The sequence below is a fragment of the Gracilinanus agilis genome, chromosome 3, assembly GCF_016433145.1.
Source record: "Gracilinanus agilis isolate LMUSP501 chromosome 3, AgileGrace, whole genome shotgun sequence".
Classification (NCBI taxonomy): Eukaryota; Metazoa; Chordata; class Mammalia; order Didelphimorphia; family Didelphidae; genus Gracilinanus; species Gracilinanus agilis.
This window is the reverse complement of record NC_058132.1, coordinates 23,770,337-23,784,641: the sequence shown is the minus strand read 5'-3', so window position 1 is coordinate 23,784,641 and position 14,305 is coordinate 23,770,337. Positions and strand designations below refer to the sequence as shown.

The 14,305-nt window shown below is 52.9% G+C and overlaps 1 protein-coding gene across 1 annotated transcript; it reads left to right on the top strand.

Moving 5' to 3' along the window:
• Positions 1-4,422: 4,422 nt before the first annotated feature.
• Positions 4,423-13,523, top strand: QPCTL (glutaminyl-peptide cyclotransferase like). The gene is made up of 7 exons (XM_044668574.1): positions 4,423-4,695; positions 9,990-10,139; positions 10,401-10,682; positions 10,792-10,944; positions 11,556-11,655; positions 11,727-11,843; positions 11,926-13,523. Exons 1-7 carry the CDS (start codon positions 4,423-4,425, stop codon positions 12,072-12,074), a joined length of 1,224 nt encoding a protein of 407 aa, XP_044524509.1. The 3' UTR covers positions 12,075-13,523.
• Positions 13,524-14,305: the final 782 nt, after the last annotated feature.

Genomic DNA, 14,305 nt, shown 5'->3' with positions numbered 1-14,305 from the left:
TGCCCCCCCACCCCCCTCCACTCCAAGGACGGTGTCCAGACCTCTAGACCCGCCCCGCCCCCCTTGAATAGTTTTCTCCAGCCTCTGGAGCATCTCCCAAACCTGGCTCATCCATAATCTTTCCCCTGCCTCTTTGGGGTGGGGAGGAGGGGAAAACATTTCTTTCCAAGGATCTGAATTCATTTCCTCCTTACCACACAATTTAAAGCAACCCCCAATCCCAAAGCTGTGAATCCTTTCTGAGAATGGTGGGAACCCTGGGCTGAATTTCTGGGTTTCCCACTTCCCCTCAGAGGTGGGGGGTCTCTGGTCCTCTCTCTGCTGGGCCAGGATCACCTCCAACCTGGCTCCCTTCAGAAAATCAGACTCCTGGGTTTCTGGGGGAAGCTGGGAGTCAGATCTGGGACATTCTAATATTTTGTTTGTTTTGTTTCGTGGTGGATTTTTTTCCATTTTTTGTTTTGGTTTTTGTTCGTTTGTTTTTACATCTTTGTGGTTCTGAATGCTTCTCATGTGTGGCAGTCTGGCCGGTTTGGGAATCGGCCCTTTCTATAAAGCAACTATTTATAAGCCTGGGCCTGGGCTGGTCTTTGTACAGGGGAAGGCAGGGGGTTGGTGCCCCATTTTAATAAGTAGAATCTTCGAATTTAGAGCTACAAAGCCTGAGTCCATCAACTTTCTGCGAAGCTTTGCTTATCCCGGACTTGGAGAGTGTCAGTCCTTTTCAGATGTGCCCTGTGTCTGACAGCTAATGCTGCATCCACGTCTCCTTGTGACACTTTCCAGACAGGACCGAGGCCGACCGTTCTGATGGCACAGCTTCGTGTCTAGATACCAACACTGATAACAGCAACACGGGAAGAGTGCATCAGAAAGAGGTTAACAGGCTATGTGCAATCAGATCTAACAAGGCCCCTAAGAAATCTAGGCTGGCCCCCTTCACTGCAGTTAGTTAGTTAGATGGTGAAGTGAATAAAGTACCAGACTCCCCTCTGAGTTCAGTCTGGCCTCAAGCGATTACTAGCAAGTCATTTAACCCCTACTGGCCTGTTTCTTCATCTGAGAGATGAATCTGAGAAGAAAGTGGCAAGCCACTGGTGTTGTTCCCGCCCCCCCCAAAGAAAAACCCCAAAACCCAAATGAAGTCATAAAAAGTTGGACACAACAACCAGTCCCCTTGACTTGACATATAAGGATTCCAGGGCTTAGGGTTGAAAAATGGCATTAGCATCATGGCCAAAGTGGAGATCACTTTGAAATTTGGAGGACCTGGATTCGAATCCAGAAGCTGCCACTTAACTCTCTAGGCAACCATGAGAGAGATCATTGAACCTCTCAGGATGACTTTGGGTAGTACTTTCCTTTCAAATTCTATGACCCTGTGAGGTTCATAGAGACCCTTAGGAGCCAGGGATGGTCCTCTGACACCAAACTCTTCCTGCACTGGTGCTCCCCAGGGAATCCAGGAAGACTGAAATAGAACCAGTAGTTTCTGAATTAACCTTTTGATAACAACTGACATTTAGACAGCATTTAAAGATTAGATCTAGGCTGTACATAATCTCATCTGACCCTTACAACAACACACTGAGGTAGCTGCTACAGCTACATACCTGTAAAAAAAAAAAAAAAAAAGAAAGAAAAGAAACAGACTACAGTGAAGTCATTCACATGGCCCATAAGTGTTTAAGACAGGATTGAATTATTTAAAGAAATTATGGGTACCAAGGTGGTGAAGTAGATAAAGTGCAGGGCCTAGAATCAGTAAGATTCATCTTCTTGAGTTCAAATCCAGCCTCATACACATTCTAGTTGTGTGATCTTGGGCAAGTCATTTAATCTGGTCTGCTTCGGTTTTCCCATCTATCAACTGAGCTGGAGAACCACTCCGGTTGCCATGAAAACCCCAAGAGGGGTCATGAAGAATTGAACCAGACTCCAAAATGACCTAACAACAATAACCAGTTTTGACAAAGAGCAGTGAGTAGAGAATAGGAAGGTCATTTCCAAAGATTGTCATGATTTAAAAGCAAATGACTGACAGAACTACAGCATGGATAAGCCACTTGACCATATACTCTCTGTGGTGTGGCTAGATTTTCTAGCTCTCTCTGTAAAAAGATCCCAGGGTTTTGTTGGTCTGCATCCCCTGTACCCATCAGTCAACCAAACAGCACTTACTAGTCATTTTCTGTTGTCATCTGGGCATTTTGGTAGCTACTGAAAAACAAAATAGAAAAACAAAAACTACAACCACCTTCTGCCCCTCATGAAGCTTATATGCTATTAGGAGGAGACAGTGCCTGCATAAAAGTAAATATAAAATATTGTTACAAATTAAAATTTTAAGAGCTAAGGCAATTCAATATTATAGCTGACAGTTTTGTAGTGTTTTAAGGTGTACACGGTGTCTATAATCTCATTTGATCCTCAGAAGAACCCTGAGAGTTGGGTGATACTGTTAACCACATTTTTGAAATTATGAAGTAGAAAACAAGGAAGATGAAGGAGTTTCCCAGCATCCCAGTTAGCCTTAGAGACAGGATTCAGACCAGGCTGCCTCTAAATCCCCAGATAAATACAAGGTAACTTGAAGGGGGATGCAGTGAGGAGTGGGAGCAATAACAAGGGGGATGGAATATCAGGAAATTTTTCCGACAGCAAATTGTATCTGATCTGAGCTTTCAAGGAAATTATGAATTCTAAAACATGAGCATGGGAAGAGAGGACATTCTAAGCCTAGGCTTCCCAGCCCTGAGTCTAGCCTGCTGTCCATATTTCACCTAACTTGGGGGAAAGTTCATGCAAAGGCAAGGAATTATGCAACCAGTTTAAGGGGAAGAGATATATAAGGTGTAATTGGTATCAGTGGTGTGATATGGCAGACAGAAAAACCCAGGTTGTTGGGCCCTTCCTAAGGCACAGTGTCAACCTGGGTAAGACATATATATGGTTTCTTCCTGACCCTCAGACAGTGTTTTAGAATTCTAAATTGCAAAACCAATCCCACTCTTTGTGGATGGGAAAGTGAGTTTTCATTAGGAATCCCTCATATTGATGAAATGACAAATCTGTTTTTTTTAAAAAAGGCTATACCCTGCTTACTTTGTGATGTGGTCAAACCACATTTCTCCCTCTGACTGCTATAGAAGCCACATTTTAGGGAGGATCTAGACTAGAAGCAGTGAGCATACAATCAAATTTCACCTCTGATGTTCTCTACCTTGGTGAGAAACTAAGCTACCTGAGCCTCTGTTTCCTCCTCTATAAAATGAAAGCATTTGACCTGATGGTCTCTAGGATCCTAAAATAAAATCATTCAAAGGAGGGTGGCCGAGATGGTTGCCAGGATGTTGCAGAATTGTCCTGGGTCAGGTTGAAATCCCACCTTCTGAGGATGAGTTGAAGAACTGGGGATGATTCACCTTGAGGAGTACTTGCTGATGGGCTGTAAGGATCATCATGGGGAAGAGAGACTATCATGTATGATAAGGGCACAATTTGAGCCAAGGACCTCTGGAACTCTTTCCATAAGAACACAGTGCTTTTATGTTTGCATAAACATATGCAGATAGGTAATCCCTGGTGGATAGAATACTTGACATAATCAAGAAAGATTTGAGTTCAAATCTACCCTCTGCCTTGAACTAGGTATGCAAACCTAGGTAAGTCCCTTAGCTGGTCTGCCTCAGTTTCCTCCTCTGTAAAATGAGAATCACCGCACCTGCCTCCCAGGGTTGTTGTGAGGATCAAAGGAGAGCCTATCAAAGTGCTTTGCAAAGCACTGAGCACTATATAAATATTTTACTCGTATTCTGTGGTCCCGGGGTTCCCAAGGATAGGCACTGCCCTAGATGCCTGTGGCTGCTTGGGAATGTGGTGCCTCCCCTTGGTGCAGTCAAGGGAGCTGTTGGGACAGATGCCCTCTCATGTGGCTTCCAAATGGGAATAGCTCGGGCTTCAAGGACCCCAGGGTCTCACTGGTCCACGTGGACAAGACACTGGAGGTACCCGTCCCAGAAGGAGCAAATGAGTTCATCTGGGCGTGGACCTGGCCATCTCCATTTAAAGGGGAGCGCGCTTTCGTTTCCTCCAATCAGGATCCGGCAAGGTCGAGAGGTGTGTCTGTGCAACCAATTAGAATTTCACTCCTTTGGGGCGTATCCCATTGGCAACCGGTAAGACCTGGAGGGCGTGGCAAAGGCCTTGTCGCCTGGACGACGTGGATAGGCGTGGCTCGCGTGGAGCCAATCCTCATCGTGCCGCCGGAGGCGGGAGGGGGCGGGTCTCCGTGTTTCCCAGTTGGGGCCTCCCATTGGTCTTGATTGCGACTTTCCCTGCATTCATTGGCCGGGTTATTTCCGGAGAGGCGTGGCGTGCCGGGTGCACCTCGGCTTTCCGGGCCTCTGCAGGTCCGGGACCATGAGGAAAAGCAACGGCGGGGGTCTCGGGGGCGGTGGGGGTCGACCCCGGCGTCGGAGCGGGGAGCGCGGTCTGTCCGAGCCGCCTCAAGCCCGACCACTGCTCCAGCGCCGCCTGCTCCGGCCGCCGCTGCCCCTGCTGCTGCTGGCACTGGCCCTGGGCACCGGGCTCTACGTGGCCTGGGGGCCGGGAGGAGGGACAGGAGCGGTGGGAGAAGGAGGAGTCGGAGAGCAAAGAGCAGCGGCCAAGAGAAGGAACAACCCGGAGCTGCAGGTGAGACGAGGTGGGAGAACCAAGGAGAGATGCGGGAACTGACACTCCCCGCCACAGATCCATGGGAGACTGCTCCCCCCCCCCCAAACTGACCTGTGGGAGACTTGATACCTTTCCCACCCAATCCACCAGAGACAATGAATGCCTCCCACCAATTCCATGGAAACTAATATCACCATTTTTATCCTTCTCTATGAGAGACTGACACCTATCTACCAGAGGCTGAGAGATTCCCCTCTGCCCCTACTTGTCTAGGAAAGATTGACACCCTCCTACCCACCCATCTGAAAGAGACTGACACACCCCTTTAAACACATTTGTCTGAGAGACTAACCTCCAGGCCCCCTGCATCTATTCCCTCCTCCCCCATCCATGGAAGACTGAAACTTGGGCACTCCCCTCCCCCAGGATAAATTCAGGGAATACTGGCCTCCTAGAGGGCAGAAGAGTGATCCCACACATGTTGATACAAGGGAGACCACCAGCCCTTCCTGCCATTCATGGGACAATCATCAAGTATTTGATTAAATGTTCACTCTGCTAGGCATCCCAATGTGTACATGCTTGTAGTTATATGTAACAGATGGATATATTTTGACACAACAACTATCTAGTTAAGCCTTGTCTAAAATGCAGAGGGCTCTGTGAGGCAGAAGTAAGAAGGAATGCATTCCAGGCATGGCCAAAACACAAAGACATTGCAAATGGAGATGGGAAGTCTTCATGCATGAGCGATAGGCCAGCTTGGCTGCACAGCAGACTGCAAAAGTGGGGCTAGGTCCAGAGTGCAGGAAAGATGGAGGGGGGGGGGGGGATGCTGAAGGTTTTCAATAGGCTAAGCAGGAGAGTTAAGCCAGCCATTGGAGTGGATTGGGCAGGGGAGTCACAAAGTCAGATCTATGCTTCAGGAAAGTGACTTGGCAGCAGTGGCATCGTGTAGGATAGACTGGTGTGGGCAGGGACCCGGGGTAGGGAGCCCATACAGTATTGACTATTGCAGAAATTATGACAGCCTAAAGTAAAGGGGTAGCTGTAAGAGTGGCCAGAAGGGGTCAGATTAAATGGCAAGATCTGGCAACTCATTGGATATCAGGGGCTAAGAGAGTGTGGAGTGCAGGATCATGGCAGACTGAGACTTTAAGAATGGTCCACATCCCTCTGTGGACACTAACAAGGCTGTAAGGACGTGTTTCCTCTCAAGACCCAACTGGTAGTGACTGCTCTCGGAAACCCTTGATTCTTTGGAGACTGAATCCAGTACTTCTATAACTGGCTCAGACTGGTCTGTAATTCTCTCCAGTGAAAACAGTCCTGGGTTGGTGGTCCAAGTACCTGGGCTATTTGATGGCCACTTCTTCCCTTCCCTGGGTCTCTAGAAAAGAATTGGTGAACCTGATTATTTCAAAGGTCCTCTCTACCCAAAGGGCTATGGTTCCCACTTTCCAGCCCAGGGTCACAAAATCTGTCAAATCTTCTGGTGGCTGATATGGCTCTTCCTCATTGGATGGTTTCCAGTTCCCCGCCTCTGGCCCTCCCTTTCTTATAGGCATAGCTGTCCTAGTGGTCTCAGAAGGAAGGACAAACACTTCAGCACAGGAAAGGTCCAGTTTCCTTGCTAGCCCTTTGTGTTGGCAGGTGGGGGAAGACCTAGTACAGGTGTATGTCCATCTGCTGATGGCTTTGGAGTCATTGGCTGGTTTAGAATCCCAGCAATACTCCCCCATGACCTTCAGCAAGTACCTCAATCTCTTTTTTTTAAAACCCTTAATTTCTGTGTATTGGCTCCTAGGCAGAAGAGTGGTGAGGGTGGGCAATGGGGGTCAAGTGACTTGCCCAGGGTCACACAGCTGGGAAGTGTCTGAGGTCAGATTTGGACCTAGAACCTCCCATCTCTAGTCCTGGCTCTCAATCCACTGAGCTACTCAGCTGCCCCCAAGTACCTCAATCTCCATAGTTTGATGTTTCCCCATGGATAGCATAAGAGCTTTGGACAACTTCTAAAGTCACTTTTATTAATCTTATTAGGTAAGAGACCCAGGTTAGCCTTAGAACTGAAGCCAGACTTAATCAAGGCTTGTAGCTTCTCAGGATGTTACCGCATGCCAAATAATTTCTCATAGAAAGACTGCAAATCCCAGACCTCTCAGTTTTTCCTCGAATTATAGACAGAACCTAGCTCTTCTGGAGGCCCCTGAGCCTTTTCTTCTCTAGGCTCAACATTACCAGCCCCTTCTACCCCTCCTTTTCTGGCATTGGCTCAGGGCCCATCTGGATTCTGATTACCCTTCTCTGGATGCTCTTCAGTGTTTAGGGGACTTTCCTCACACATGGTGCCCATACTTAAATACAGTCTATCACTTCCTTGTTCCCAAGGGCTAGGCCTCCCTGAATGTAGAGGGAGCACACTAGGTTGCTAGATCTCCCACATCCTACTCAGAGCTCACAGCCCCCTGGAATTCCTGCATATTCTTCAGATGAACCGTTATCCAGCTTCCCCTTCCCCATACTCTACTTGTGAAGCTGGCATCCTGAACCGGAGTGTCAGACTTCATATTGATTAAATTTCCATTTATTCTGCCTCTCAAGGTCTTCTTGGGTCCTGCCCACCCATATGGTTAGGGTGCCATCTATGCCTTTATTCAAGTAACTGATGAAAAATCTTAAGCATCAGAGCCAGGCACAGATCATCGCTGGGGCACTCCATTTTCTTTCAAGTTGATACGAAGAAAGGAACAATCTCTACTCACCATGTGGAGGAGGCCAACAAAGAGCCAGGGTATCCCAAAAGTCTTATTGTAGGTTTAAGCTTTAATGGCTTAAAATATAAAAATACAACCTAAAGTTAAGAAATACATATTTATGTACAAAATGGCTGTACTTGTTCTAGGGGGAAAAGATAAGCACATAAAGATATATATGGCGTAATATACATATATATTTACAAGATAAACACAAAGTAGCTTGGGAGGGAGGAAGAGTTGAGGGGCTCTTGCAGAAGATGGTGCCTGAGGTACATCTTAAAGGAAGAGAGAGAGGATTCTGGGCATTGGGCCGCCAGCACAAAGGGAGACAGTGTGTTATATGAGAAGGTCACTGGCTGTATTGCAGAGTATTGGCAGGAGGGAGCCGTACTGTCCATTAAGGCTGGGTTGGGGCCAGAAGAGTTTCTATTTGATCCTACAGGCAATCAGAAGCCATTGGAGCTGGCTGAGTAGGGTTGCCACTAGGTCAACTCTGGGCTTTAAGGAAAACAATTTGAACAGCAGTGTCTAGAACAGACGAGTGGGGAGAGAGACCTGGGTCAGCAAGACCAAGGTGGAGGGAACCAGTAAGAAGTGCTGAGGGCCAGGACTGAGGTAGCTCCATGAGCAGAGAGGAGGAAAGATAGAAAGGGCAAGATCTGGCAACTGGCTGGACGTGTGGGATGTGGGATGAGGAGAGTGAGGGAGCTAGGGTCATGCTAGGAAGATGGTGGTATCCTTGGCAGAAAGAGTTGGGGAGTTTGGAAGATGGGAGGGCTTGGGGGCAAGAGCAAGAGGTTCAGTTTGAGATGTCTCTGGGTTGTCCAGTTGGAAAGTCTAGGCAGCTGGCGATGGGGGGATTCACTTCCTCTCAGCACTGGATTTGGGGGTGGAAACCATTACTGCATTAATGGCTCTCCTTCGTGTCTGGTCTTTCAGCTGGTTCTGAATCTAACCAATCACACTGTCCTCTGTAGTTCGCACAGGAATAGCATTAGAAGCGATAGCAATCACTTGGCTGACATCTTGGTAAAATATATTGATGGCGTTCCCTTGAGTATTGCCTTGTGGGGCTATATATATAGATCGAGGAGTTGTGTAGAGATGATAGTTAAACGTGTGGTCATTACCAAGAGCAATTTGGTGGCACAGTGGATAGAGCACCAAGCCTGGTCAGGAAGATCTGAGTTCAAATCCAGCCTCCAACACTGCCTAGCTCTGTGACCCTGGACAAGTCACTTCATCCTGTTTGCCTCTGTTTCCTAATCTGTAAAGTGAGGCTGGAGAAGGAAATGGCAGATTAGTCCAGTATATTTGCCAGCAGAAATCTGTGTCCTGAAGCATCTGAAGTGACTGAAAAGACTCAACAGCACAGTTACCAAGACAGAGAATAGAGAGAAAAGAAGAGGGCCAGGTCTAAGCTTTGAGGAATTCCTACTGTCAGAGGGCAAGATGTGGATGAGAAGCCAACAAAGCCAGTCAGCATTTCTGAAGCACCTACTATGTGCTGACCCCTGGTCTAAGTCTTGGGGATACAAAGGCCAAGACGGTTCTGGCCCTTGAGGAGCCCACAGTCTAATGGGGGAGACGACATGCTAAGGACAGAATAAATAGGAAACCATTAAAAGAGAGAAGGAACTAGAAAGCTTCTGGTAGAAGGTGAGGTTTTGGCTGGGACTTGAAGGAAGCCAGGACGTAGCGACTTGTTCTTGGAACACTCAGGAGGCCAATGTCACTGGATTGGAAAGTACATGGAAAGGATAGAAGGGCTTCGAATGCCAAACTGAGCATTTTGTCTTTGATCCCGGAGGTGATGGGGTTCTCACAAAGAGGTGCCCATCTTCCTGGGCACGTGCCTGTCTTTTCCGGCAGATTTCTCGCACTCCCACCCCTCTCTACGCTTCATTCTTTCCTTGTTTACTTGCTCCTTCCTGGTTCCCTACAAATACTTATCCAAGACTTCACTATCCTTAAGGAACCTTCCGTGGATCTGACCACCCTGCCGTTTGCTCCATCTGCGACACTTGCTGCTTCTTCATCTTTGTCCTCTTCTTTGAAACCCTCCGCCACCTTGTTTCCAGCCTCTTTGTTTATTCCGGCAAAGTTCCCACCAGTCCGTCTTCTCCGGCCTCTTCTTCTTGACACGATGTCCTTTGTGGATTGTGACCCCACGGCTCTCCTCTTTCCCCAGCTGGCCGGTCATTCCCGCTCAGATTCCTTCGCCCGCTTTTCAGTCATTTCTCGTCCGTTGGATGCTGGCATTGCCCAAGCCCTGGCCCGGGGCCTCTCCTGCCTCTAAATTCTCCCTTGGCTGATCTCCTCAGGTCCTGTTTCCAATGACACGCAGCCCCGTCTCTCCCGAGCTCTGGCCCGTCTCCCCCACCGCCCCGACATTCTGTGCCTCCTAACATTCCAAGGATCTGTGATGCTTCACACTCTGGGGGCCCTTCGAGAGAATGTGGGCAGAGGACGGCCTCTGGGAGGCAGAACATGGGGCGGGGATGGGGAAGGGACCAAGAGGCCGTGCTCCAGGCCTGGCCATTCTCTTCCCAGGCTCAAGCTCACTCAGGCCGAAGCCTCCCTGAAGTCCACCTTCGGACACTGCTAGGACAGCTGGACCCCCAGCGCCTCTGGGGCAGGTACCTTCAGCCCCTACTGGTTGAAAGGACACCAGGCAGTCCTGGGAACTCGAAGGTCCGACAGGTAAGGAAGAGAAGGCCTGGGAGGGCGGGGGGGGCGGTCTTTGGGGGTCTAGCCTCTTCTCAGGCCCCCTGAAGGGCAATTGGCACTCCATCTTCTGCGCTCCCCTCCTCCCTGATCTTTGGAGAACCAGGTGCCCTTACTGCCCCCCTCCCTGTGTGAACCAGGAGGCAGAGGCCTCGGCCCTCCTCCCTGTCTCCTCCAGATTTCCCGCTAGGCCCCCCAGGCTTCCCGGCTCTCCAAGCCCACCTCCTGTGCCCACAGTTCCTGGAGGATGAACTCCGGGCTCTAGGCGCTGGCTGGCAGGTGAAGGTGGATGCCTTCTCAGCCCCGACACCGCTAGGGCCCATGGCCTTCGCCAGCGTGGTGGCCACGCTGTCCCCAGAAGCCCCCCGACGCCTGACCCTGGCCTGCCACTTCGACTCCAAGCTCTTCCCTCCAGGTGTGCCCCCTTTCTTGGGTGCCACAGACTCCGCTGTTCCTTGTGCTCTGCTCCTCGAGCTGGCCCGAGCCCTGGACCCGCAGCTCCGCCGCTCCAAGGACCGGGTAATGTGGGGGCCAGAGCTGGGGGAGGGAGGACTTTCTGAGGGATGCCGGCACATGTTTCGGGGCACATCCCCCTCCTTTCTGGTGACTGCTTTTCAATGACTTCCAGGGGGCTCCTGTGACCCTTCAGCTCCTTTTCCTAGATGGGGAGGAGGCTTTGAAGGAGTGGGGGCCAGAAGACTCTCTTTATGGGGCTCGGCACTTGGCCCAGCGCATGGAGCAGACACCCCATGGCCTGGGCGTCTCAGAGATTCAGGCGATTGTGAGTGCGAGAGGGGGCACCCCATCCCTCCTCCGGGCTCAGCAGCCAGGGGGATCACTCCCCACTTTCTTTGGGCCTTTGCCCCAGACAAACATGGGGACTTCGGAGGGAGGGGAGGGCTGGGAGGATGGAGGGGTAGGCCTCCTCCGTAGGGGAAGGGAATCAGCATTCATTAAGCACCCACTGTGTGCCGAGCATGTCACAGAGCCCCCCCCCAATCCCCCGATGCTGATGCCGTGATTTTCCCCATCTTACAGCTGGGGAAGCTGAGGCTGCCCAAGGTCAGGCGCCTTCCTCGGGGTCACAGAGCTCTCGTTGGGCCCAGCCCTTTACCCGCCAGGCCCCCCGGTGTTGGGGTTTGGGGGAACCTTAAGCTTCCACAGCCTGGGCCTATATGGCAGGTGGTCAGCCTGAGGGAGCCGCCCCTCCGGCCTAGCTGGCCTTCTGACTGACCTCAGGCATTCGAGGGGCCACAGGTGCCTGGCCGGAGCCGGCCCATCGGGGTGGGGATCCCAGCCTGGCTGCTCTCCCCTGCTTTGGGCCCCTCCTGGTTGCTGGCAGGGCAGGCGCTGAAGTTCCCTCCGTCCCTCCTCTCTGTGTGTCCGTCCCAGGAACTGTTTGTCCTCCTGGACCTGCTGGGAGCCCCTAACCCCGTCATTAAGAGTCACTTCCCCAAGACGGCCTCCTGGTTCCAGCGGCTCAGCTCCATAGGTAATGGGGGGCCGGGGGAGGCGGGAAGCCCCGCCGCGGGGGCCGCCCTGACCCTTCTTGTCGCCCCGCAGAGAAGCGGCTCCACCGGCTGGGGCTCCTGGCCTCCCACCCCCGCGAGCTGATGTACTTCCAGCAAGGGCCACCCCTCGGGGCCGTGGACGACGACCACGTCCCCTTCCTGCGCCGAGGTGGGTGCGGGGCCGGGGTGGGGAGGGTGGCCGGGGCCGGGCAGGCCCTGCCTTCACGGGCTGCCTCCGCTTCCTCCGCCAGGTGTGCCCGTTCTGCACGTCATCCCCACGCCCTTCCCCGTGGTGTGGCACACGGCCGCCGACACAGAGGCCAACCTGCACGCGCCCACCGTCCACAACCTCAGCCGCATCTTTGCCGTCTTCCTGGCAGAGTATCTGGGCCTGCTCTAGGCCCCGGTGCTGGGGGCGGGGGGGCGGCCCAGGGGGCCTGGAGGGGCCCCGGAGGGTCGGCGGGGCAGGAGCCTGCGAACCTCAGGGAGCCATGACTGTCGTGTCGCTGCACTCGCCTCCGCTCCTGCCCGCGGGGAGTGCCAGGCCCTGCCGGCTGCCCGCCTCTGTGCTGGCGCCCGAGGACACAAGGCCCAGAAATGAAAAGCCTCCAAGAACTCGCGTCTCTCCAGGCTTCGCGTGATTCGCAGCCTCGGGGGCAGGGGGGGGTCCCTTCGCAGGCTGATGGCAGCCCCCTGGACGGGGAGCCCCGAGTTCACATCCCGACCCCTGCACTTCCTCTTGGTGGGACCCCGGGGAGGCTGCCTTCTCTGGGCCCCGAGTGTCCCGGGGGAAGAGTGAGGACAATAATATCCTCCCCACCGGGGCCATCGTGGGGATCACGGGAGGGAAGGCGTGTCTGGGACAGAGCCGGGTCCGGCCTGCTAGTCCCTCCAGCCAGCCCAGGGGCTCTCCTGACTCTTGGACAGTGAGAAAGACCTCTGATCCTCACTGCAGGCCAGCTGCTGCTGCCCTGCTTTACATCTGAGGAAACTGAGGCTCGGGGGTTTGGACCTTGAACGATTTCCAGCCTCCTGGCTCCTGGCAGGAGGCGTCTGTCATAGGCGCCTGTGGGGGGTCCTCTACTGACCCACTGCCAGGGGTCTGGCCACAGGGGCACCCACCTGGGCACACAGTCAGCAGGCACCCCGAGGTAAGGCCTGGCTGAGCAAGTGCTCCCCTTCATGCAGGTGACGTCAGGGTTGGTTCCCACAGAGAGGAGACCAAGGGTGGGAGAGGGTCAGTGACTGGCCCACAGTCACATAGCCCAGCTGTGAGATTCCCTTCAGCTTCCTGGCTGGTTTCTCTGCTCAGCTTCGCCCTGTCTGGTCAGTGCCAGAAGGAGCTTCAGTCCCTGGTTCAAGAAGCATTTCTGGCTCCTTCAGGCCCAGGGACAGCCTCCTCGGCCTGGCCTTGGACACAGGCTCCAGCCCTCCTCCCATCATCTCCCGCTCATTTCTCCTGTCCAGTCCACCTGGTCTGTTGGCTCTTCCCTGAATGCCACCTTCCCTCTCCCACCTCTGCCTCAGGGAATCCCGGCTTCCTTCCCCATGTGGCTCATGGGATCCCACACTTCTGTGGCCTCTGCAGGTGCCTCTCATTTGGGCCCCAGAAAAGAGTTCTGTGAGAGCGGTGCCTTGGGGCTGCTCATTTTGCAGATGGGGAAACTAAGGCTCAGGGAGATAAAACAAGTGTCTGCTGTAGGATCTGCCCCTCTGCTGGCCCTCTGTCCTCTCCTAAATACCTCTGTTTGCACATGGTAGACTGTAAGCTCCACAAGGGCAGGATTCCCCGTCTTTGTATTCTCCCTCTGAGCTCTGTGGCCTGGAGGCCCTAATAAATGACCTGGATTGGCTTGGCAGTGCCCGAGGCGTGACTGAAGCTGGACCTCTTGCCCAGCAGGGGAAACCGGGCACCCAGACTGTTTTTGGCCTTCCAGCTCTTTGTTTTCCTCATTCTTTAAACATGGGCAGTCTGTGCCCAGGGGACAGGGCAACTCTCCTGAATGGTACATCTAGGAAAAAGAATGCCTCATGCCCAGGGGCAGCTTCTGGCACTGTTCTGTCCACTAAGCCACCGAGCTGCCCCTCTAGGGCCCTTCAGCATCTGCCTCCCACCATGCTGTCCCCCTGCCCTCAGTGACGTCCCCTCCGATACCTACATTCCTTCCCTCCTCTCCCCTTGCCATCAGGTGCCCCCTCTCTGATTCCCCTTCCAGTTCACCTGACACTGTCCTTTGCCTGTGGTCATTCATTGTGCCAGACACCAAGCTGAGAACGGGGGTGCCGCCTGCCTGCTCAGCCCAGGCTGGCTCAGCAGTCTCCTGGGCCCTACCCTCCTTGGCTGGATGCCCCAGCCCTCAGGTGCCCAAGAGGAGTCACTGGCGTGATGGGGTCTGGCTTCTGCCCCATTCTCTTCCCTCCACTGGACCAGGACAACGTGGCCCTGAGCTGCTGCTCCCCTTCCTGTCCCTTCCCATGACCAGCTTCCCGAGTGCCTCCCTGTTTCCTTGAGCTGGCCTCAGGCATCTCCTCAGACCTTGTGGATAAACAGGAAAGGCTGTCCTCCCTCCTGCTTGCTCACTGACTTCACCCTGGCTTCCAGGATACCAGGGACCTCTCTTCCTGGAGCAG